This window comes from Sceloporus occidentalis, unplaced genomic scaffold (assembly GCF_023333645.1).
Source record: "Sceloporus occidentalis isolate IW3139 unplaced genomic scaffold, rSceOcc1.0.p SCAF_3, whole genome shotgun sequence".
Classification (NCBI taxonomy): Eukaryota; Metazoa; Chordata; class Lepidosauria; order Squamata; family Phrynosomatidae; genus Sceloporus; species Sceloporus occidentalis.
This window is the reverse complement of record NW_028316983.1, coordinates 70,718,426-70,745,568: the sequence shown is the minus strand read 5'-3', so window position 1 is coordinate 70,745,568 and position 27,143 is coordinate 70,718,426. Positions and strand designations below refer to the sequence as shown.

The window sequence follows — 27,143 nt, the reverse complement described above, 5'->3', positions numbered from 1 at the left end:
GTACAAAACGACCGTTAATAATTTTCTAGTGAATGTTTTCCAAATGCACATGTGTCAAACTGTGCAAAACAGTTTCTAAAATAATTAATTGATTCATTACTATACTGCTAATCAATGCCTTACCTGGTACTCTTTTTTTTCTTCACATGTCACAAACACAGAAATACCTCAAATCTCAGATTTTTATTTTTATTTTTTTTTGCTGTCTACTGCAATATTGGATAATTTGATTTTTCTATCTAGAAAAATGCTTCCTATAGTATGACCAGTAGTGAAAACAAGAGCTCATGTAGTTCTTGCATTCATTTGCCCTCTCTAGATGCTTTTTTCTCACTCACCCAATATACTTCTATATCAGAAAAAGATTAAGTTACTTAAAATTCTACCTCTGTCTAAACAAACTGTATAAATCTCAGAATAATTTTATACTATGTACAGTATAACCAGATCAAATTAGCAAATATAAAACTATCAGAATATAAGATTTAGGATAATGTACTGTATAAAATGAATGCATATCACTGTTAAAATGATGACAGACTGCATGCTAGCTTATGAAAAGGTTTGCTTTTCAAGATTGTCTTAAAATTTCCTACTTTGGGTGCTTCTGCTTTCAAAGGTTATGTGGACAGCATCCAGAAAAAAGGTTTTTTTGTGGTTGTGACGTAATTCCTGAAAGCTCTTTCTGTAGTCATATACTTGGGGGTCTCTTCTTCTGATATTGAAATGCCAGGCTAAGACCATTTTTTCTCATAACCCTCCAAAACAGGATGTCTTGTTTTTATTGACAAAACAAGGCACAAATTAAATGGACACAATTTTTAAAGTCTCTGCAATGTGAAACCAAATTATAGACATTCAGCAAGTTTCTCTAACTCTAAAATCATAGCAGAAATTGCTCAAACACCTTATTCAGAGAAGTTAGTAATTTCCATATATAAAAGGCAACATTTTTTTTCTTGTAAATGTGCATTTTTGTACTCTTCTTCATATAGGTAATAGCCATTTTTTGCCTCCATCCTAAATACTATTTAAGATTATTCAAATACGCCAAGAATCCAAGAGCTTTTTTTTACTCACAAAACACAGTTGAACACTTTGCCTCATTCCCCCCCCCCTCATTTTCTGGCACCCAAATGGAAACAGAGATGCATGCCAAATAAGCATAGCTATTTTATGTGTTTAGATACTTTCACCCCTGGGCAAATGTCCAAACTCCAGAAATAAACAGGCAGATTCCGCTCTGCACACATTTTGTACTGCTTTTATCAGATCTGTTGATCCTAGTCTTGTCTCCAGTTATGTCATTACTCCCCCGGTCTCTATCGTATGTGCTACAACTGAAACAAACTGCAAAGGCATCTCCACTTTTCAGGTGACTATAACCTTGCCTTGGATTAAAGCTGTTTAATACAGCTGTGAGCTATGAAATCCTAGCTTCAAATTTCAACTAAGGTATGAATTCTTGGAGCTCCTGAGCAAATGACTGTTTCAAGCCTTAGCATCCTATCTACAATATGCAGATAAATCAATATTCCTGAAACAATTTACATGAATAGCTATAATCACTTTATCTGTAGAGAAAACACAATATATACTCATGTATAAGGAGATTATCGCACTACATTCTTAAAGCAACGCTATTCCACTTTTCCACTGTTCCGGCTGCATTCTGTGATTTGAAGTTTAGGGACAGGCATTTAGAATATTCAGCCAGAAAGGTCTTAGGCCTCACTGAACTACAAACTCCAGAGTGCAACAGAAGGTAGCCAGAGCAGTTAAAGTGGAATAGCAACGCTTCAAGAGTGTAGTGTGATAATCTCTTAAATCTAGAACTGTTAGTCCAAAAATTGACCCAAAAACTTGCGTCGACTTATCCAAGTTTCTATGTAAGTTCTGTACTTTAACACTTATAAAAAAAAAATGAGCCATTCCTTTCTCTAAGTAGAGTGGGGAAAGCCAAGAGCTCAATCCATCTCAAGTACATACAGTAAAAGAAGCACTGACACCCTCTGCTCTCTCTTCTATGATGCTGCTTCTGACTTTTTTAAATGTCTGGTCAGAAAAAATGGCAGTGGTGATAGCTCTTTGGTGTTTTCCCTCAAGGGAGTTTAAAGAGGAATTGGGCTTTGAAGGGTCTGAATAAAACATTTGTGTATGTTTGCCAACTTTTCTGGGTTACAATCAGGAAAAGCTATCATATTACAGTTATCACATCACTGCTAGCATAGTCACTATTTCCTTAGCTTTGCCTTTTCATCTTTTTTTTTACATGTGTACTCTTTCTTAGCCTTGCCTGTGCCTGGTTGCTTCCCCGCACATCACACAGCCATGATTTACCATAGTTCCTTCCTCATCCATCCAGCCGCTAAGAGTGAGCACAGACAGTTAGGCCTGCCAGAATTATGTAAGTTCTTTGGCATCGTTCCATTGCTTCATTCTTTAAATTCTTTCCTACATGGCCCTAGGTATTACCCTAGGTTAGACCTAGGTTAGATCATATCATATCAAAATCCATAATTTTGGCCTCAAAGCCTGCCTTGATTTATGCATGAGGTCAACTTTTAGTAGAGTATATACGGTATGTATGTGTAGACTATATATGCCAATTTGTCAAAGTAATTAGTTCCTATAGACAAGATCCTATCTAGCACTGGTGGAGTGAAAAGTTGTGCTTGTGCACCAAAGGGCCTTTAAGATCATTGTTGTATGGTGCAGAAAACATAATTTGTATAAGAAATACCAGATAACTCCTTATGCAAGCATGCAAAAATACAGTAACCACTGTAGTCAGCATAATGCACCAACATAATTCTGGCCCAAGTCATAATCCATACCTTAGAAAATTTAGGGATGATCCAATAGAGATGTTAGCTGATTAACACTAAGGATTTCCTTTCAAGCATATCAAAACCACAATGGCTTTATTATGTATGTGTTCAATGCAGATGAGAATTCATATGGCTAATATATGCATTCTATTTTTTTATTAGTATTAATAATACACAAGCAGTCCTCTCCAATGATGGCCCCTTGTCATGGGGGAGAGGCTTGCGTACCCTAATGAAGTTGTGAGCTATGCTGGCGGTGGTATAATAGCCACTGGTAGGGCCTCCCATGCCAGACAGGTCACAACCGAAGGGTCTGACCATGAGCGCCAAAGGGCAGGATGGGCTCTCTAGCCTTATGGCAACCATCCTAGGAGAAGGAAAGCTCTAATCCCAAACCCGGGCAGATGGTGCTCGTCTAACCCTGTAAGGTCAACCATCTAAGAGAAGGAAACTCTAATCAAACCTACGACCCGAGGACCTTGCTGCCACCGTCCATACTTGTCAAGGCCCCAGCAGATGAACCTCTGGTTTAAAGGGTGAGGCCAGTTCTGTGCATGCTGCGCTCCACCAGAAAAATCCATTGCACTGTCTCAAAGGATACATCCAATTTATCTTGGATTGGCCTTTTTAGTCATCAACGCGCTTGTAGAAAGCGCGGAATGATTCCTTCCTGAATCTTTGTTCGTGAAGAAAAGCCAGAGACACAAGCTGTTCATTTTATTTTATTTTTTACTTTATAGTGTTTTACTTTCATGATCAAAACTAGTCATGCTGAAGTGTGCAGTAAGTGATCTGTGCATCAATCTGGCATTAGCCAGTGTGGGGCAATAGTTTGAGTGTTGGACTAAAACCCTGAAGACCATGGTTGAATCCCCGCTCAGCCATGGAAACCCATTGGGTGACCCTAGGCAAGTCACAATTTCTCACCCTTGGAGGGTTCTGAACAAATCTGCCAAGAAAACCCTATGCTAGGGTCGCCATGAGTCAGAAACAACATGAAGGCACACATCAACAACATCAATCTGGAAGTAATTTTGTTTTTACACTGAACTGTTTGTACATATTTTTATCATATGTAAAAAAAAAAATGTTTTCCTACCTATGACATCTGGAAGTTGTTCTTTTTATGAGAAGAGAAGAAAACTTAAAAAGTGCTTGTGAACCTTACAGAACCTACCAAAGAGAATATATGCACTCTGGCGACAGGCCTCTGCAGGTCAGATCACAAATTACTATCAAATCACCCAGGCAGTTTAAAAAGCCCAGTCTTTTGTGGAACAGTTTGAAGTCACACAGACTCATAAAAAGGCTAGGAACAAGACGTACACTGGATAAGACAAAATTATTTTAGGCAGTTCACAGCATCTAAGCATAACACCAGGAGTTTGAAGATCTGAAGTTCCAGTTGCCAAAACAGAACAAGACTTATTTTAAATGTGTCCAGCTATAAATGTGAACTATTTGATTGAACATAGATTAACAATGGAAACCACTAGCTTTAAGAACTGAAAGGGAGGACATGTACCCATATCAGATGTCAGTCAAGGAAGACAATGACCCAGAAGCTGGGGGCAGGGGGATAAATTCTAAGTTATAACTCAATGTAGCCATCAGCCTTCTGTCACTGTCATTTGCACATTTCTTTATTATACTCAGCGGTCACTGGAAAGTCCAATAAAACTGTAGACTCTCTTAATAGTTTCTGGTTCGGCATATACTCCCCAGACTAAACAAAAGCCATGGCTGGCATTTCTGCTAACACCCATGTTTGAATACAGCAACATTTGGAGTGCTGATACATATTTCCACCATTTTTTATACTTTTTGCATAACAAACTTCCAAAATGCAACCTGCAACTAGCTCTCCACAGAAACTAGATGTCTTGCATCTATTTATGGGACTTATCTGGATCCTTTGTACTCAAAATGCTCACTTACATCCTAACACTGGAAGAAAAGTTACCAATTTCATTAATTTACATAACATGTTCTTTTAAAAATATATATCTACATAAAATCCCAACTTTAATGGCTGTGGGAGTAATGGCATAATGAGGGAGTGAAGACAAAACATAAGACACAGTACTGTCATGAAATACAGGGCAGCAGAACACCTCAGAGATGCCAGAGCAGCACTCTACTGGTGGAGAAGTTCCTTCCATGAAGATATGCTGGCAGAAAAGGCAAAAATATGGCCTTTGAAGAGTATATAGGACCATAACCTATATACTCTTCGAACCATAGACACACACATATTGATAGTCCAACTTTGTACCAATCCCAGAGCTGGTATGAGAAATTCCCTTCACACTTACCTAAAACCAGCTGTACATCATGAATCCATCTAGTTATTACTATGATGCATGCCAGATAAAGCTCAAAGAAAACTCTGGTAAGATGTTCCATTGTCAAAGATCAGATAGGACCCCTAGGCTGCTTGAATAAATTTTATAAATTTAGATCTCTTATACATCTGGCTACTATCTTTTTTTCCAGCTTCTAGAACAGTAAGCAAACAGATGAAGGATTTATGTATTTTTCCCAGCACCTCCAAATAGACTCGTGTCTCTTGTTGTCAGGGAGACTAAAGACTTGTTATTAGCAATGAATGGCAATGAAGCAAAAATACACAAACAGAAGTTTTCCAGGCTAAGCTACTTAAAGAAATGAGACTAACCTTCCAAGGTAGGCTCCAAACTCATCTAAGCAAAAATGAAGGCATGCTTTCTAAAGAAATGTTTAAATTAGGGAACCATACTGGCGCTCCATATAAGTCGCCTGTCAACTTATGGCAACACCATTAAAACCATAGGGTTTTCTTAGGCAAGGAAGACTCAGACATGTTTTAGGCAGTTCCTTCCTCTAAAATATAGCCTAAAGCACCTGGTATTCATTGGCAGTCTCCCATCCAAGTACAACCAGGGCTGGCCCTGCTTGGCTTCCAAGATCAGACAAGAAAAGGTCATCTATAGAACCTTTCTCAAACATGGGGATAATAGAGGCCATAAAACAAACTGCTGGAAAATGTTAATCTAAAGTGAAAGAAAACAGCCAATATAAGATCTCACAAGCCAACATTACGTTTTAATACAGTACTTTAAAAGTGATGTAATCAGGGCCAAGAATGTTACCTGGTTTTAGGAAAATGTGTGTGTGTGTCATAAACTCTAACCATGAGAAAAAGCAGGGTGATCCAAGGAATCAGAGCTTGAATGTACTTTAATGTATTTATAGATGAGCTGATAAAATTAAGGATAACAAAATTTGACCATGAACAAAAACAATCAATATTGGGAAATAAAGTAGACTGCACTGCATATTTATTGTATTTCATGTGTCACTTTCATCAGATAATTCTATAAATGGTCACAAATTAATTACAATGGATGAGGCAAGTGTTGCTATGCAAACACAGTACTGGCAATGGATCTTTTCACAGTGGAAGGAATAATGATTGTTGTTGTGTGCCTTCAAGTAATTATCTAAAGCAAAAGTTACATCTACTCAAGAATGTCAGTAGTGTCATAAAAATTACTGAACACAGGCATTCTGAAAGTTCTATACAGAAAGCAAAAGTAGAAAAACAGAGTAAATGTGGTGCCTCTGAATCTGATTTCAGGAACATGTTTCAAGAATCCCCAAGAATAACTAGAGCAGAGCATTTTTAAAATGGCTTATTATGTAAATCAATACTGGAAAGGAACAGAGCTACAGTGGAAGGAAGAGAGACCATGCATGAAGACATCCTTTCCAGAAAAATGTCTAGAGGTGTGCACATCAAAACTTTCCACAACCATGTAAGATGGAACACACTATCCAGTCTGCCAACTACTTGGCAGTATTATCAAAGGTGACTTCATATCATTCTAGTGATATTTCACAATTAACATCCAACTTTTTAATAATATTTTTTTATGTTTTGCTTTTTCCAGCCTCTGCTTCCAAAGAGTTTTGTGTTGTTTAAATGATGCTTGAAATAGACACACTGCACTTCTACATTTCCAAAGGGAACTAATTTCCTCCCTCATTTACTACCTTTTCCATGAAGAGTTTTTACACAATGTGAAGCTGTAATAGTGATGGTTGGTTAAAGTGTTATGCTTAATTCTGCACATCAATTGATTTCTTCCAACTTGGTACTGAGGAGTCAGCTAGCACTGCTTAATAAAGACTTTCCTGGAAAAATCCAATAAATAATACAGCAATGAACAGTAATACCAATTTATTTAGCTTTGATAATTCCAAGCGGAGATTTGTCCGTGACTTAGAAGTCTATTTCTAGAATTTTAACAATTAGTTGGCTCATACAAAGGTTTTGTCTCTATTTTTCCACTTCTGTGAACCGACAGCACTTATAAAACTATAAATCTCCAGATATTCATCGAACCAGAGGAAGATAGGATTTCACACTCTGATTCTCCTGCTGGCACATGAATCAGAGCATGGTTCAGTAAGGAGTAGGGGGAGCATTACTGTTAATTCAATCCTTCCCAAACTACTCTGCAAAAGTTAGAAAGTCATAAGATACAAAATAATCACAGTAGATAGAATGAACAATGATCATGCAAAGAATGTATCTATGTAACAAATCAACTAAATCAGAGTGGCTCCTATATGAGTGTATCCTCCCTCTTTTAAGATTCCTAAGCCTTTGGCAAGAGAGACAAAAATATTAAGTTGAGGTTTTCACTTTAACCAAAAGAATTAATAGCTAAAACAGATACTCCTGGCTCAGAGGAGAGGTGCTGAATTAATCTGCAAGGACAACTGGAGCCTTTGAACTTAACAAGAGCTTTACAGCAACAGATCTGTCAACTCATGTTTTAAAAGAACACTTGTTGAAGATGAGCTGGCAAGGGGGTGGAGGTTAATGTTTTGTGGGAGCTGCCAGAAGTTCATGATGACAAACTCACGAAAAGGAAAAGAAACATTGTTTTGTAAATACTTTATTTTTTATTTTTAATGTGATCATACAGAACCTAAAACACACAATAGCTTTCAAAATTAAATAATTAAAATTTTGGCATGCCACACAATAGCTCCATATGTACTCAGGCCCTACAATAATTGTATGCATTGTGTATCTTGTCAATCACATCTACCTGTCATCAAGAATAGATGTCAGACCCAGACTGGAGCATGCTTACAGTATATATAACAGAAATACCTTACATGAAGAAATTCAAATTTTGCCTTATTTGAATATATGACAGCTTGCTGATTGGGTCTGATTTTTCTCATAGCCAGAGAATGTATATTCCTCTGTTTAAGTCTTCTTCTAACAAAACAGACTCTTCATATACCCAAATTATGCATGAGGAATGTAGTGTCTCAAGAGATATCCAACCTAATAGTAACTTAACCTTACTAAATGAGAACTCAATTAAGAACAGATGAAGAGGAGCAAAAAGACTTAACAGACAAAAATCTCTCTCCCTCTCTGTGTGTGTATAAGTATAAAGACAAGAGAGAGATATTCTCACACAGAGAGAGCCAGGCGGTGCTATATCCACCAGGAAATTTACAGATAAAGAACATTTTCAATTTCTCTTGTACATTTCCATAGGGGCGGTCTGCTTAGTGGAATGCACAGGAACAATTTCATCTTGCATGTGACATGCCCTCAAAAACTAAATCATTCTGCAAATGACTAAGGGCTAATCTTATAGTTACTCACACAAATGAAATGACATCTGAGGACTGATTTACTGGTATCCTCACTCAGATCTTCAACATAATAGCTGGAATTGCTGCCTTCTTAAGGTAGGCCTAACAGTTTCAAATCTCTATCTTTGTTTCAGTCAGCTTAAAACCTTTGTCTCAGGTGAGATTGGGAGACATGTGAATGAGATTGAGATGCCCTAATATAGCCACTTGGCTTGCACTGCTGCTGCTTTCCTGCTTTTACTATTCCCCTCTGCCTGATTCACAGGTGGGATGAACTACTGGTAACTACTCCTGCCCTACTCAAGAGAAAGCCAACTGATGATGGAGCCTCTTGATGTAAGCTCCCCAATGGTGGCAAAGTGGAGATAAAATATATTTTGTTGTCCTAATCCATAATATACCTCCTTGCCTAAAGAAGGAGATGATTTTGGACTCACTACTGACTAAGTGGACTAGGTCTGTTCAACAACATCTGGCGGTCTTCACAATACCCAACCCTTGCAAAGAGGATATGATATCCCAAAGAGTTGTTGGGAAGCAAGCCCAGGACTGTTCAGATTGGCTTTGTGTTGGATCAAGGTCAGAACCCTGGACAGAAACCAGGTTAATGGTCAGAGTGGTGGTCAGAGAGGAAGTGGAAGAGGTTCAGGACCTTGGGCAGCAATCCTGCATCAGACAGCAAAGGAATAGGTTAACTCAGCACTGAAAATTTACTCAAAATTTCTATGCCAGTTTTGTTCGATCACAATAGAAATGTTTAAGACACAGTAGACAAGATGTAGGCTGTGGATCCCATAGCCTGTATTATAGACAATGGCAAGAAGAAGGCTTCAATTATCTGTTTGTGTGTTTGTATATATATACTTAGTTTTTGACTAGTTTTTTCCTAGTATATGTCATATTAAAGTCACTTTAAGCACATTTAATGTTCATTTATATATAAATTTGATATTAATGAAGCAAGTATGATTGAGGAATTTTATTTGTTAACAATGAGTGGTGACTTTCTTCTTAGTGACAATGGACAATTGCATTTTTAATCATGAAGTTTAAATATAAAAATGAAATAAATTAAAATATAACTGAAATGTAGTCTTTTAAGAATTATTCCATGTATATTTCCACTTTATTTCTTCCCCTTAGGCCATGGCCCTTAAGAATACAGCCCTCAAACACTTGCCCAACCTGAAAATGGCAGGTGGCCTTAAGAAAGTCAGATACACCTATTCTAAAACAATGTTGGGGGGGGGGATCCTATCTTACAGTGAGTGCTATAAGTTACGAAAGTTCTGTGCAGGCAGTAAAAGCTATCCACAGTCAGGGAGGAAAAGTAGCTGGTGTGTAATTCTAGTAAAAGATGAAGGTGCTTTAATAGGAGCAGCTCCTGGAAGAGCAAAGGTAGAGAGAAGCAGGTGGAATTGCTATAGAAACAGGCAATTTAAAAGTTCTCCATAGCATGATTTACACTTTGAAACAAATGCCATAAGCAAGAAATTCAGAGAGAGAGAGGGGGGGGAGAGACAGAGAGAGTCATAAAATGTTGCACAAAGAAAAAAAAACACTTCTCAAAAGTTATTGTTCAGATTAGACATTTGAAAACAATTTGAAGCATGCACAAAAGTTAGCAAGGCTGGTCTAAGGTGTTTGTTGTCTGAGGTGGATCAGTAAATATTCCTGTTCTCCCATTCCCTGTAAACTGACAAGGGGATGAATACCAGAAAAGTAATAATGGAAGAAGTCTGGGCTTAGCGGGATTCGCTCCTGAGAAAAGGTAATGAACAATGGTTCAAAATATGAGAACACATATACCAGGGAAAAGAGTAGTTATTGGAGGGCAACCCATCCCATAGTGCTAGTCTGAGACACCTACAAATTACCAGATGAGGACCAATGGGAGTAGCCTGGGACCTTAAAGTCTTCAGCTACCTCAGAAATGTACAAAGTTAACTTTTCTTGTATGCAAGTGAGAGCAGCATAATTAAGATGGTGGGACTAGTGGGTTCAAACACTTTATTCCATGTAGGTCTCACACTACACAAAAATGTATAGGCCAGGTTCTTCAAAAGGGGGAATAACAACTATTTTATGAGGCAGAGTTGCTGACGTAACCATCTAGCAGAGAAAGAGGTAGGAGAAACAGAAAGAGCAATTTCAACCTGTCCCAACCTCATTATCCACTTTGCTTTAAGTGTAGTTAAAACAAAAAAGTGACCACCATCTCCTGCTTCTGAACATTGTTCACTGATCATTGTTCATTTCAAACACTATAGCCATTAAGTTTTATTATTAAATTTCACCATCAAACCCTTTGCAAGTCTTTCTCCTTGGGCTCGAAAACTTCAGGCAGGCAGAGCTTGTGTTGGAACAAAACCACAGCCTGTTTTTAAGTAAAAAACAAAACAAAAACACCTTCCAGCTAAGAAAGAAGGAATCAGAGGCAAGACCTACTGTGTCCTTTACACCAGTGCTACTTAAAGTGGAGGTTCTTGGGCCAGTGGTGGCCCATGAGCTATTGGCTGCTGGTCTCTGGCAGGTCTCCAGGAAAGAAATGAAAAATTGTAGCCAATGGGCCCAAGTGTGTCCCCGGTAGAGTCGACCCTCCTTATCTATGGATGCCACCATTCACAGCTTGAAAAAAAAAAAAAAACCACACACACACACACACACCCCAGAAAAAGCAAATCTTAATTTTGCCATTTTTATAAGAGACACTATTTTATTACACCGCTGTATATGGTGACAAAAATTCAAGGATTTTGGTATCCATGGGGTGGGGACTGGAGCCAAATCCCAGCCGATACCAAGGGTTCACTGTATATTAGTAAAAAAGTGCTAGTCCCCCACATCAGAGAAGCACTGCTTTACAATACAGATTACTTCTACAAGAATGAAGGGCCTTGTCTAAAAAACAGAAAACCAGGAAAGCCATAGGAAGCTATTCAGCAATGAAACTCATAGACAACTGAAGGCTTCCAGGTCAGAAAGATTATTTCAGTAAACAGCAAGAACACAGCAAGGTCATTAACTATCTCATTTCAGACACAACTCTTTAAATAATTCTTTCTGTTTTGATTTGAATTTCTTCACACTGCACAAGATATATGGATATATTTAAACTACACTTCAGCATAATCATACTAAAAAAATGGCGGGTTTTCCCCCCCAGTTTAAAGCTTGGGTTTCTTTATAAGCAGTTAAATGTTTGGTTCTTTCTCTGTCCCACTCTGCCTTAGACACACAAATCTCAATGAGGGCTACATCAAAATTTGATTTCTGGGTAAGAAATAATACAACATGCCATAGACATCACTTTTCTGCCACTTTAAACACAATATCTTTCAACTAAATCTATTCACATATTGAGCTGCCAGCCATTAACTGCTGAGTAATAAAGTCCACAACTTTTAAGTTCCTAAAATGGACTAGGTATTCTACAATGACAACTTGTAATCTAAAAGGATGAGAAATATAAGAGAAGGAATCCGGGAAAGAAAAGAAACACTACATGAATATTTAGGCACAGATATTTTTTATTAAAGACTGTATATAGTAATCATAATTTTTTAAAAAATCAAGTAAGTTAAATAAATATAAGAACCAGCACAGTTTGCATACAATATATAGATGTTGATACTATTCATCTCTGTTCTAAGACACAGCTTCAGACATTAAATATGGCAATTTCCCTCACAAATTAGCTTGAAACCTCTCAAAATGTGCTAGGTGAAGTGTGCTTTTATAGAAAGTAGCTTGATTTCCAGCTACAAGAAGGAAGATAACACTGTACTTACTTTTAAAGAGCCTGTTCATTCTCAATTGTCCCAGGGAACTATATTCATTACAAACATATCCTTCCTTGTTCACTAAAAGAAGCCCTGCACAGCCCCAGAATCCATTTAAACATACTCATCATCAGAGATTTAGTACTATTTGGATCAATATAGTGATAGAAGAACAAGATTATAAAGCAGAAATCTGAATGAATAAGTCACTTACTTTGGGAAAATGGAAGTCATGAGTGCAGATGCATACCCAGGCTTGCAAACCCCCTCTGAGATGTTAGCATACTTTGATGCTAGCTCTGGAGGCCTGTGAAGAAAAAATAATTGTCAAGATGGTTCTAAGCCATGTCATCTTAATCCTTTTATAATTTCTTTTTCTCAAATGATTAAGAACAGTAGTAAGAACAAAAGGCCTGTGTAAATCAGAATGGGACAACATCCAGTTGTCTGAAGGGACATCTGGCTTCTAACATACTTCTTTATCACTGTATGACTTTAGAAATCTGGGAGGGGGAATCTCAGATACTATTTTGGATTTTAATTTTCCTATAGGAATAGAGGTAAGCAACAACAAGGAATTGCTTGTCCAGCTGTTCTATTGCGTGACAGGGCTACATGCCTCGCAAAGTTACTACTTGCAGAGCAAAATCAACCAAATTACCACAACCTTCTACCAGTCAGTGTGGGAATGGAGTCAGTTGACATTTCTGTATCACAGGGCCAACATTGTTTCCTTCATTCACTTTGTAAAACTCGGCCTCTTTTATAATACTATGTGAAAGGATGAATATACAAGACTTTCCATTCTAAGGAAAGGCACTGTGGTTGGATAGTTAATGTTTCTGCTAGGCCTGAGGAGAATGAAGCACTTTTAAGGAGCCAGTTGCTGCATGACTCAATCAAATTGTGCCTCGTTGTGTCTCTAAGAACTCTGACTTCTCACATTTAATAATTATCAAGGGGATAAGTCTCGTAACTTTTATGGGTAGGTTTGACTAATGCAGCTTTACATAAATGACTTGTACTTATTGGAGGCATGGCAACATAGTATTTATAAAATGTTACACATACTGACCATTTGTAAAGTGGCTGTTCTTGTAGCAAAATGGTAGCAACTATTCTATACATTTAAAGATAGGATCTGTTTATTGACTTTTGAACTAATCCACATTACAAACTGTCACAATAACAAACCATGAATTAAACTCAAAGTAGTAAGTAGGGAGAAATAATCTCTTAAATGCAGAGTTACTATGGCAACTGCACATCTGTTTTTGTGGGTTCCCCTTTCTACCTATATAAATATTTGAACCACCATCTTTAATATAGCCAATGGCCAGCAGAGCAATCGTGGAGTAACTTCTCTAAAATGTACCACAAAACCTGAGGATAAATATAGGAAGCTAAATTATACATAACTGAGGTCAATTGCGGGCAATTTCTCCAAACCTCACACTAATAGCAGAATTCATGTATGGCAGAAGAGACCACTGTTCTAGGCAATACTATTTAACATGTGATTTAATACGATTTAACTAGGTGATGAAAGTGATTGAAACTGCAGTTTTACATTTCTTAAAAATATAAATTGGTTCTTGATCTTGGCCCTGGACACTGCATCCACCCACTACATCCAAGGTGAACAATTTTTTCAGCCTTAAGAGCACATTCAATATCAGTTCAGGCAGATGCCACTCCACAACCCCATACTACCCCAAACAGACTGGAATTCTGCTGGTACAATATGCCAGCAGCTGCACTTTTCAGAGTCACACAGCAGTGGTGAAGGAAGGTATATAAAGTTTGCCAAATCCAAGAAGCTACTTCTTCGGTGCTTTACTATTTTTTTACAGCCACTATACTCATAGCCTTCTTCCTTTTCCCACCACTACTACCTATGCTGTCACAATGATGCTGGTGTAGTGCCCCAACAAGACTCCAGACTGATAGCACAATTTTGAGAGCTAAGAGAAAGCTCCCATTGCAGCCCAGCTGAGCTGCAAGGAAGTGGGTGAGAGTCACTCCAGTATGGGGAGCAAAACAGAAAGCAATAACTACCGACCCAAAATTCTTCACTCAGAGAAAAGCATGCATATGGCCCCAAGACCTGCAGCCCCTCCATTGACCAGATATTCTTAAAAGACTGTCAGGGCGTACTGAGGAAACATCACTGCAGAAGCAATATTAAGGCACACTGGCAAAAACAAAGTGCAGTGGGCCCTTCACATTTGCTGGTGTTAGGGATGAAGGACCCCGTAAATGTGGGAAAACTGCAGATAAAAAAAACATGTTTTTCTTTTTACCTGAGAGAACACCTCTCCAGAATTTTCCTGGTCCTCCAGTGCAACTCTATGGTCAACATCTGCCAGAAGCTGATCACAGAACAATGCTGGAGGACCTACAAATGCCTAGAGAAGTCTTTTCTCTGGGAACATCTAGGTTCTCCAGCATAACTCTATGGTCAACTTCTGGCAGAACTGCACTAGAGGACCTCAAAATTCCTAGAGGGGACATATTAATTAAAACAACAAATAACCAAATCTGCAAAAGTCAAAGCTGCAAATGTGAAGGGCCAACTGTACTGGGAACATCTTGCCATTTTAAGAACTAAACCGCACAATGGCAAAATGCCATAAAAATGTATCTTGATGTCCATTAAGAATGCCTACACAAAATATCCACCTCCTCAAAGAAATTTCTCTAGGTTGCTTATGAAAGCTGCTTTACTTTCAGATTCAAATGTTAAAAGGTCTGTATCAATCCTAGAAAGAATTATATTCATGAGTAACTACAGTTGCCTTGACTGGTGCTATACTAGTAATGTAAGAGATGTCTTATCATAAAAGGCACAATTATTTCCAAAGTCACTTGAGTCACAGACAAGCTTGTTAAACTTTCCCAAGTGGGATAAAAGTTAATATTCCAAAGAGCCACAAGCAAAATTAAGCTTGTAACAGAACCACAGATGCCAGCTCCAGTTGATCTGTACAATTTCATCATCCCCATTCTAGCCATACACTTGGAAAGCCATTTATCGTTTCTCAAGCCATTTTACCCTTTAACAATCCAGGGATATTTATTTGTCTGGGCCTATTAATCACTATGGATCTCAGCCTTTATTAAACTGTCACAAAGACATTCCTAGCCAGCTTGAATACAAACTTAAAACTAATAACTTGGACCACATCAAAGAAAATACAGTAGAGAAAGAAAAGATTGCTTTCCCTAAGTAGGATAAAAGTATTATGCAACCAATATGTTAATATATGTGGGTGCCAAAGAGTATATTAACTATAGCGTATTTCAGAAGATACTTTCAAATTGACATTCTGGTCATGAATTTCAACCCATGTACAACATTAACGCTGGTGGTACCAACATCTATGGAGAAATTTAGAGGGGGGGGGGTAAAATTCTTTAACCATTTCTCTCTCCACTTTCTGTGTGTGTCATGAGTATTGCTAGCCATATGTAATTATTGACAGCAGAAGAATAGCTGATAATATTAAGGCAAAACAAAATGCTGAACAACAAAATCAGACTGAATCATAGACAATGTTTCCAGTCCTCAAACAATGGTTTGCCAGACCAGTATAATTTGTTTTCATAAAGGACCAGATGGAAGTACCACCCCTTTCATAAACAGAAAACAACACCACAATCAGCTGAATCAAATTTTAACACTGACAATTGGAAAACATTCTCAACTGCACTATTTATTTATTTCATTTATATGCAGCCTTTCTCCCAGAATAAAACCCAATGTTGCTTCCAAAGAGAATCAGTGAAAATCCCTTAATAAATTTTTGAAACAAATGAAAATCCATAATTATACAATATAAGATCAATTTAAAAATCTATAAATTTTTATAAAATAAATAAAAATGCAGATCACAATAAAAATCGTCCCTGTTTATCCATTAAAAACCTACTTAAACAGAAGGTATTTAACTCACTGCAAAAGGAAAGCAGGAGAAGGCCAGACTAACTTCCTACAGTAGAGAGTTCCAGAGAGTAGGAGCCATTAAGAATGCTCTGTCCCATGTCCCTACCAAGAGAGCCTCTGATTGTAGTGGGACCAAGATAAGTCATTCCTTTTAATTCTTAAGAGTTCTGGCAGGTACATGGGATAAAAAGTTATTTATTTATTTATTTATTTAGGTAGATGGGTATTTCAGTTAGTCTGGACCTAAGCCATATAGGGCTTTATAGGTCATGATCAGCACTTTGAACTGTGCCTGGAAATAAACTGGTAGCCAGGGAAGCTGTTTTAACAAGGGGGTCAACAAGTGGAGCTATAAGGAATGAGACGTGTAAAAGGTTTCTTGAGAAGGGGGATGACACTCAGCAGTCTGGCCACAGTTTTGGACCCAGTGAAGTTTCTGGACAGTTTCTAAAGGCAGCCTCATGTAGAGTGCATTACAGTAGTACAAATGGGATGACATCAAGGCATGTGTCACCATAGCCAGATCTGATGTCTCAAGGAATGTCTGCAGCTGGTACATCAGTTTTAGTGTACCACACTAAATGCACACTTAGACACTTGTGAAACCAAGCTCAGAGTTGTGGCCAGGAGAATCATAGAATCACAGAGTTGGAAGAGACCACAAGGGACATCCAGTCCAACCCTCTATCATGTAGAAAATCACAATCAAAGCACCCCTGATAGATGGCCATCCAGCATCTGTTTTAAACCTACAAAGAAGGAGACTCCACCACAGTCCAAGAGGGTGTGTTCCCGTCTAAAGGCTCTTACTGTCAGGAGGTCCCTCCTAATGTTTAGGTGGAATCTCTTTTCCTGTAGCTTGCATCCAATTGTTCTGAGTCCTATTCTCTGGAGCAGCAGAAAACAAGCTTGCTCCATCCTCAATATGACACCCCTTCAAATACTTAAACAGGATGATCATGTCACCTCTTAACCATCTCTTTTTCAGGCTAAACATGCCCAGCTCCCTAAGTCTCTCCTCATAAGGCATAAGGACACCCAAACTATGAGCCTGAGATTTCAGGGGGAGAATAAACCCATCTAAAGTGCAGCAGGCTAGAAAAGAGGCACAAGGCAAGCTATATGACCCATACTACTTTGTTCTTTGGCTCCTGGTGACATAAGCAGATGCCAAACTGTGCACAGTTAAAGGGCAATGGTTTAAAAGGTCAGGAATATGCAATGGTTCCTTCCTACACCTCCCTCCCTCCCTCAGATTCACTTAGCTGTTAGTTATGACATCTATTGGAAATGAACAAACCAGGAAATTAATTATTTCTGGTAGCACTTCAAATGAAGATTAAATCAGCTTTAAGCCTGGGTTTTACAATACTATTCTGGAAGGCCAATGCAAATCTACCTGGGTTTAATGCATACTTATGACACTGAAGGTAGTTAAAATAATGTTAATATTCTCTTGCTGCCCTGCCACAAACTGTAGCATGGTAAATCCACAGTTCTGAAACTGTAACCCAAAATATAGTGATGCATATTAAGAAGCATGGTTTTTCATTCATTTTTGGAAATTGCAGCTTCTAAAGACCGCAGGCTATTTAATATCCTTCTATAAATGCTTCAGTTGCAGATGGCAGGTGAAGGTACCTTTGGATTCCATTCTGGACCACCCCACAGATGCCAAAAACCAAATCACTTTGGTTTTAATGGCAGTGCAGCTGTGTGCACATGCCACCATTTTGGAGAATGGTGTGGAGCCATCCACAGATGCTCCAATCTGCAAATGGCAAGCCTATGGTTGGGGTGGGCTGACTGTACTTGAGGGGGAGAGAGGCAGGATAGCTCCAACAGGCCTGCCTGGAAGAAGAAAGCCCTTCCTTCATCCACCACCTTGAGCAGGGGTAGGCAACCTGTGGCCCGTGGGCCTGATGCGGCCCGGCAAGGCCTTGGGACTGGCCCCAGCCCGGTCCTGCCACCGATTGCCGCAGGAGCCTTTGGCCTCTCACGTGAGGGCATGGGGCCTTTGGCCTATCAGGAGGAGGTGGGCAAGGGGGGCAAGTGGCAGGCAAGCGGCAGGCAAGGGGGGCAAGCGGCAGGCAAGGGGGGCAATTGTCTATAGAAGCCTCCGAAACATGCATTTATATTAACATTTTTTTAAAAAATCAGCAAAAAATTTTGCGTGTCCTCCATTTTTTTATAAAAGTGTCCTCCATTAGAAAATTTTGTCCTACATTTGTCCCGATTTATTTATTTAATTAGTGTTCTTTTTTAAAATTATTTAATTATTTATTTTTTGGCTTCGGCCCCCCAGTTGTCTGAGGGACAGCAACCCAGCCCCCCGGCTCAAAAAGGTTGCCTACCCCTGACCTTGAGGGAGAGAGAGGCAGGTTAGGTCCATCAGGCTTGCCTGGAAGAAGAAAGCCCTCCCTTCAGCCACCATCTTGAGGGAGAGAGAGGCAGGCTAGGTCCACCAGGGCTAGCCTGAAGATAGAGCGCCCTCCCTCCAGTCCATCTGCCTTGGTCCAGGCCTCAGAGGGAGAGAAGAATGCTGGACCTGATCCCCTCCCCCCTCACCATTCCCTTCTCCTTTTGTGTCGTGTCTTTTAGATTGTAAGCCTGAGGGCAGGGAACTGTCTATTATCCCCTCTGCTGTAAACCGCCCGGATTCCCAGTGATTGGGCGATATATAAATAAATCCTATTATTATTATTATTACTTCAACATTTAATGAAGCAGGAAGCCACAACTTTCTAAAACAGTCTGTCCCACTGTTCATTTTTTTGACACTAAACAGATTATCAGCATCTACTCTGCTTTCATAATGAATTTGTGTTATGTTTGAGACACAATATTCCTCTATAAACACAGCTTTGACAAGAAATATCTGAAGCTGTCCAGGAGCCATTGGGGTGGCAAAACATGCCACCAATCTGCAAAAATAGGCCAACACTTATCTGCTATAATTTATCATTCCTTGTTTATACCTATGACTTTCAATCAGTTTTGACCACCCGTCCAGATATACTAGACTACAGGTCTTATCAACCTCAACATCTGCAGGTCATCAGGGTGGAGAAGGCTGCTTTAAATCAATGTAACGGTAGTTCAGATCATCATTGCGGGCAAAATACTGGCTCAAATATTTTTAGTTATCAACTTTCAATTGTTGTTTCAACCTATTAGGGTACTTAATAGTTTACTCAAGCGAGAAGGGATACAAATGAGTATCATCATCAGAAATTTTAGCATAAAAATATTGTTCCATAGCTTCCAATCATCTGGAAACAGCCCTGTGTAATCTATAATAAGAAGTATGTAGTTTAACCTGCACACCCTAACAAATAGGATGAGTCATCACTGATAAACAGAAAAGTAGTAAAGGTATTTAAAATGCCACAAAGATAAATACATCTTTGTGGTTCCCAACAGCATTTTTATATTTAATCCACACCAAAAAAAAACAAAATAAAAACAAGGCATTCTAGTGTGTTATAACATTAACTACAATGGTTTTAAAACAGTACCACTGTGAATGGTACCTTAACAGGATAATCTACAACGGGGATGAGCAAAGAGTAGCCTGTAGGCTGGAGCAGCCCTCAAGTCCATTAGTTTCCTCTGAATCCTCCAGCCACCCACATTTGTTTTGGGGCAATAATAATAATAATAATAATAATAATACACAAATTGTCAATGCAGCTCACCATGGGTATCAAGAAACAATTCCAAATACTATTCTGGCCCCAGTGTCCATCCCAAACCTCAAAACTGAAACCAGAAATAGGAGATTATTGCACAAGAATATCCCCGATAGGATAAGCACATGTTTAATCATCAATGACAGATCTTACCATCCTGTCCCATGGTCGAGCCGTAGGGGGCCTGTACGCAACCCAGGCATATCATGCAGCTTTTCAAGAATGGGAAAATCCTGTTCTTGATAAGCTACGAGACAAGTCCAGGCTGCATATGGGCTGCCTATGGCCTGACCACGGGATAGTACAATAAGATCTGTCATTGACAGTTAGACATATGCTTATCCTGTTTGGAATATTTGCGTGCAATAATCTCCATAGGCTTCCAATCATCAGCTTTGATTTTTGGCTGACCTTCCATTGCTTTGGGCGTAAAGCAGTTTACCTTAGGCCCATGGGGCCAAAAATTGGCCTTTGCATCCACCACAGTTACCCAGCCTTGATGTACAATAATATTCAAGTACAAGCTAATGGTTCATGGACATCTGGATTCCCCCCTCCCCCAGAAGTGTGCTCTGGTTATTCTACCAGTTAAACATCCTAATGCATGCTCCCACTTTTGAACAGGAGGTAACCTAGATACTTTCTACCTCCCTAAAGCAGGCTGTAGAGTCTATGAATGTTACATAGCCTACTAAACAGTTTTGAAATTTTGTCAGACACACCTTCTCAAATGCTAGGGTTAAGGATACTCATGTTCAATTGCCCAATCAAGTAAAATGTTGTTGGCTTTGATCAGCACATGAGACTCAAAGAAATTTTGTCCTGCAGCCATTTTGGCAGATTATTCCTAAATACTCCAGATTTTTAAAGACTTTAATCCAGAACAGAGTCATCATGTGAGGCTTCATTGTCACTGTTCACTCAATAATTTCTTCCATCCCAGTAGGGAAATGAAATTTGGGGCATGAGTTTTAAAGCTATGTCACAGTTCCAGTACTTGCTTCAATTTTATATCACTTGAGAAATCCCACACCAAAAGACAATTAGATTCTTCCAAGCAACTGTGAATTACAAAAGTTGCATTCCATCGCAACCATAATTCAGGAATGAAACCAGGCTCATCCCAGTAGTCCACAGAAGGGGGGAATGAGATGAGAAGTTGAGCTATTCTACCAGTAATGCTAAAATAACTTTTTTTTCTTCTTTCCTCTCCATCCACTTTTTTCTTTCATGCTGTGTTATTTGCGGTTATTGTTCCAGCTGCCTTTCTGGCTGAGAAATATGATTAAAATATTTTAAATAATGTATATAAAGTATTATAATATATATCATATATATCAATATACAATATAAATCATATTTACAATATTATGATTCCTGTTATCCTTGACCAGGTGGCTTTTGGCATAAATGGAGAACTAAACTGCTCCGACAATAACACCGCTGTTTTCAGACCAACATTGAATTCAGTTCTGATGCTTTCCTTGTCCTCTGGCAAACAAGCTGGCTTTCATTCAAATGTTATAAATGGACCAAGATGTACTTGGTTAAACACATTTTAATGGTACTTAAGAGTTTTGTGATCAATGAAGAGAACAATTTTATTTCACTTTTGTTCATTTTTGTGTCACGCCATGCCTTCAATTTAAAATAATAATACAGTTATGTTCATATGCGCACCAGTAACCTAGAAAGAGGAGAGGCATTATTGATTTAAACTCCTATGACAAAAAGGCTGAAAAGAGTTTATTTTTGTTATTTGTACATGCAGTGACCTTACACAAAGCCCAGCTCCATAGTGAGACTAAAGAGAAAACGGAGGTCCAAAATATTAAAACTTCCCATATTAATTTAGTAATTAAAAGTTTTTCTCATACATACATGTTTTTCTCTAATACACATGGTAATAGGATCATGAGCTCTATATTACATAAAGCAAGAATGATTTTTTTTGTCCAGTTAAGAGGACTTATAAACAAAACTATGCAGTATGGCAAAATTGCTCACCAGTGCATAGTTGAACATTTAAAGCAATTGCTTATTTGGCTGTGGGTGAGAAGATTCATAGGCATTAAAGAATGAAAGGATGTTAGTTCTTTCAGTGGAACTCCCTGTTAATTCAGGACCACCTGATAATGTACAGTCACCAATGATTTGTTGGATCTTATTTCAGATGATCCTAGTGATGAACATCTACAACCTTACCAGTAGATCTGTTCTACACATAGCTGTATCCTGACATAATTCATATTTTTCCTCTAATAATATATTGTCTCTCTGTCTCACTTCTTATAACGTTTTCTTTCCTTGTACAAACTAATGCCCATTCTGCTACTCTTTGCCCTTCAAGACTCTTAACTAGGCCTCTGATTGACATTTATTCTAGTTACATGTGTTTTCAATTTATAATTTCCTCCTTTGTTCACTCAGTTTTTGACTAATTCCCTCTAGTTTATCAACAAACTCAAGTAAACAAATGTCTTCCTCAAATATTCCCCAATGATTCTGAATTAGGCAGGGTATAACTTTTTATTTATCAGTAAATCAGTGACAGTTAAAAGGTATTCTAATAAAATTTGGAATCCACAAAAATGTATTCTTCTATTTTATGCTTTTAAAACATTTTTATAGGGAGAAGCATAGATTAAAAGTAATTGCACACATCCCCTTGAATTTACCATTATATAATCCTTTTTGCTAATTACAACCAAATAGTTATAAGTGGGCAGCCAGTGTGGTGTTAACGGTTTGAGTGCTGGACTACAACTCTGGAGACCAAGGCTCAAAATCTCACTCAGCCATGGAAACCCACAAGGTGACTTTGGGCATATCACATTCCCTCAGCATAAGAAGAAAGCAAAACCAAACCCTCTCTGAACAAATCTTGCCAAGAAAACCCCATGATAAGTTTGCCTTGCCGTTACCATATGTCAAAAACAACTTGAAGGCACACAACAACAAGTTTCAAATGAGCAAGATAAACATAGAATCATATGGAGCAAAGCCATTTCAAACGAACATTTTCTGACACTCAGCATGGTACAGCACACAAATTAGTAGAGACTTGATTGAGATCTATAATATCTGTGACTTCCTGCTCTTCCTTCCAACTTACACATACAGAGGAACAGTCAGCAATTGCCATGAAGGAAACTCTAGTTCAGGGCTAAAATGCACATTAAACTGTATCCACAGGAAACATAACCCTGCATCTACTTCTCTGAATAGGAAAATTACGATGGGGTGATTTTCAGCAGAGAAGAACAGATACAGATAGAAGAATAAACTCTTCCCTATAACTATTTCTGGGAGTTTTGTTTATTGATTTCTACATGGGCCTGGAATCCTGGCCAGAGCAAGAGGAAGAATGAGGGAAAACTACAGGTGAAATTGCACAGGCAATGAAGTAAGAAGAGAATAATTAATCATGTCCATATCATTCATTGTTTTGTTCACATGCCCTCCCAGCACCACTTTGCTATGAAGCATCTGTCACCCACCTACATCTATACCAGGGTGGGCAAAGTATGGGTCACAGACTGCATATAGACCAGAGCCCTTTTTTGTAGTTCCAGGTGAATAGGGTTTTCCCCCTAAATGTACCCCCCCCCAAAAAAAAAAGTTTCTATTCCGGGTCACAGGGAGGAAATATGCAGTTTTTACCAAAGAACTTAAACATCAAACAGCTCTAATATGTAGTGTGTGTGTGTGTGTGTGTGTGTGTGTGTGTGCATGAATAATCCCTCTCCTGATAAAGAAACACTTGAGACTGTTAGTATCAAAATCAAATAATATCTCAACCAATGAGATCTATAAAGAGTTCTTATTTCCATACATTTTTAAATGGTTGCCATTTTGGAAGGTCAGAAAGTGACTAATTTCACTTTTATCCCCTTTGACACAAATTAGGTGCAGGAGTTTCTGGACTAGGCAACTTGAGAATGTGTAGTTGTTCAGTGTGTTTAAGGAAACACCTATATATCTCAACAGGACTGGATTGATGTTTGCATACTTACCTGCCATTTCAAAAGTGACAAACAGGTTCAGGGATAAAGAGTACTTAAAGTATGCGTAGAACACATGAAAATAAAATGCATTTACTAGTGCAGCCCTTAAGTAAATAACCAGCATTTTTTATTTTTATTTTTTATTTTTTTTTAGAAAGCTAGGTGATGATGTTAGGGACTTATGATGAATTTAACAGTCTGAAACTTTTGTGTGCTTATTTTCTACTCAGCTGATGCTTTACTTCTCAAAAGTACTGTGACTGAAAGCAGAAAAAAGAGAGCACTTATTTCCTGGTTGGGGGCAAGAACTTGCCTATCACAAAATACACCCCTTTCGTCCTCTTCTATCTTCCTGGCATTTTCCCTTTGTTAAGAGCTTCAGGAGATCAATTTAGAATTGACTTGTCTGAGACTAAGCCCTTCCAGCTCTCCAACCAAGACATTTGGAGCAGCCTGATTTGTTTAGGAGAAGCCCTGTTTTTTCTTGGACAAAGGATAAAGGATAAAGTGCTATGAAGTGGCCTGCTTTGGCTTCATTTGAAGCAGATGTTCATCCCTACAGCATATTAGGGTCATTCTGGTGTCAAAAGCAATGAAAACAAATTTTCTACTATCTGAGCATGCATATTATTTATTAAAATCCCAATATATGTTTAGTTTACAATATATGCTTGGCTGAGTACAGATTACAATGCAGGAAGGTAAGAAATGGCTTAAACGTGTAACCATTGACTTTGATGGCAATTCAACCAGTTGTGAAAGGACTTCTATGGTCTGCAGTACCACAAATCTTATTAAGACATAAAGGCCTGTTACAGACTGCCAAAATAAAGCTGCTTTGGGTCTCTTTGGAGGTATGCTATTTAAATGATGCATGGGTCCTAAGAGTCCGGAGGTCGCACCAAAGCCACACTCCATTCCTAAGCACCGGAGTGCAGCTTTGGTGCAGCTTCCGGATTCTTAGGATGCATGCATCATTTAAATAGCATACCTCCAAAGAGACCCGAAGCAGCTTTATTTTGGCAGTCTGTAACAGGCCTAAGTTTCTGAATCCCTTACAAGTATTAGCATTATACAAAACACAGTTCAGTGGACATGGCCTTAAACCATGGTCACATCTCTATGATTCTGTTTAGAGGCCTTTACATAAGACTTAACATGATTGAAACATGGCTTGAAGACAGCAGCCAAACGGAAGCTCTCATACAGGCTCTAAAATGACCCAGAAACCATATATATGAAGTTACAGTATGCAGGTTAAGTATATTCTTACTGCATGTATTGTGAAGATATATCAAATGACAAAACTACTTTAGTTACACATCTGATTGAAGGTGAAAACAAAAGCACAGCAACATATTCTGTTTAAATTTAGGAGCCTCATTTAAATGTGGGACCCTAGGGGTACTGTAGTTTGGCTTGTTAGAAAACTGTAAGAGAAACATTTCACATTGCGTACAAAAGACTTCTTCAAAGGCCTTTTGCTTCTCTGTCAAAATTATCAGTAGCTTACAGCAGTGCCATTCCTAACATCGGTGTCACCTGGTACAGGTGCCTGGAAGGAGATTGCAGGGTGACCTCCCTCCCTCCCTCTTGTTGTCTTGCTTACCTGCCCCACCCCCAGCAGCCTGGCTGCTACCCACCATAATGCCCATCCAATGCTGCCAAGGACCAGGCCAACAGCCAGGCAAATGAAGCAGCAGGAGGGGACAGAAGGGGTGTGCGCTGCCCTTCCTTTTCTGGAACTTTGGCTATCTTACCTGAGCAAATAATGGCTCTGAAGAAGGTAGGAGGAGGGACCAATCACGTGTCACCCCTTCTCTGATGTGTCATCCAGTGCCATCCATACTCCCCGCACCTCCTTAGTGATGTTACTGGCTTACAATTTATTTATGTGTTATGCTTATAGTACCAAAACTATGTATTACCAATTTGCACTACTTTGCAATGCAGGAAAGCTTACATCAAGTAAAATTATTGGTCTTTCAGATACTGTAAGTTGGTTGTTTTAGCTACAACAGACTACATAGCTATCCTCCTGGAAACATTCACATAGTATCTGGAATAAAGTTCTAGTTATAGTACAATGCATTGCAGTTGAACTCAATTGGTAGGTATTTTGATAAAATAAAGTTGTCCTAAAAGTGGTAGATATAAAGCACCAGCATACTCACAGTTTATATATATTTATGCTGAATGAGCTTTGAACTGTTCTCTTCCATAGAATAGTCTTGAATGCTTGTGTGTACTATCCTGTTAATTCTGTCAAGTCTGGTGCATAAAGTTTAAAGAGAATTATAGTTTTCATGTCTTTTGTGCAGGATGATCTATCACATTATTCACAGCCAAAAGACTGGCTTTGACCTGATCTGGGGGTGTGGTGTTCAGATGATGCATGCTCCCAGTTTGGGCCGAAACCACGCTGCAGCCACCTAAGGTGGCTCACACCTGGCCGCAAAAGGAGCAGAAAAAAACTCGCTCCTTTTTGGCAGCTGGTTGCAAACCGTGGTGGCAGCCCAAATCATGGCAGGGTATGTGCGGTTCCCATGAGGTGGGAATAGCCTCTGCCTGCTCCTTTTGCCTCGTTTGCTTGAGGCCATAAGCACATTATTCTTCTGGCAGCAACATGAAATTCAGCAATGAGTGTAGGCTCCACAGCTAAGGCTGTCTGTAATGTTGTGGTCTACACTTATACCATATTTCAAGCTAGTGTCACAGAAGAAATAATCCTGGTGTATACTGGTACATACTGTTTCTACTACTTCTGATGAGTCATGTAAAGAAGCTGAGATAATTTATCAACCCCATTCCAGAGTTTTTAAGTATTCCAACTAATTAATTTTGAATCCAATATAGCAAGACTTTGGGGTTCAGAAAACCCTATTCACTCCAAGTTACAGGTAAAAATATTTATTGTGGGATGCAAGGATGGAATGAATAATGTATGTGGCAATATTTTAGCATTTTGGGCTGTATAGGTAAGGAACTGAAAGTATGTAGCCAGGCAGCAAACAGAGAGGAGACAAGCTCCACATTCTCCAAGATGGAAAACAAATACAAAAATATCCATATAGATCTTATCAAAGTCCCGTAATTTGGAGAGTGTTTACAACTCCAGTGATTTCTCTCAAAGGGTATATATAACTTTGATAAGATCTATATGGCTATTTTTGTATCACTGTTTGATGGGTGTTGTCCTGTTTTTTTTTGTGTGTGTG

General features: G+C 38.7%; 1 protein-coding gene across 4 annotated transcripts in view; it reads right to left on the bottom strand.

Annotated features, from left to right (window-relative positions):
• ST3GAL3 (ST3 beta-galactoside alpha-2,3-sialyltransferase 3) overlaps window positions 1-27,143 on the bottom strand; it is a 279,714-nt gene that overhangs the window by 161,172 nt on the left and 91,399 nt on the right. For all 4 annotated transcript variants that reach the window (XM_089514962.1, XM_089514963.1, XM_089514965.1 and 1 more), the window contains one exon: window positions 12,495-12,587. In XM_089514962.1, the coding sequence (XP_089371088.1) occupies window positions 12,495-12,587 (93 nt within the window). The remainder of the gene's footprint in view (window positions 1-12,494; window positions 12,588-27,143) is intronic.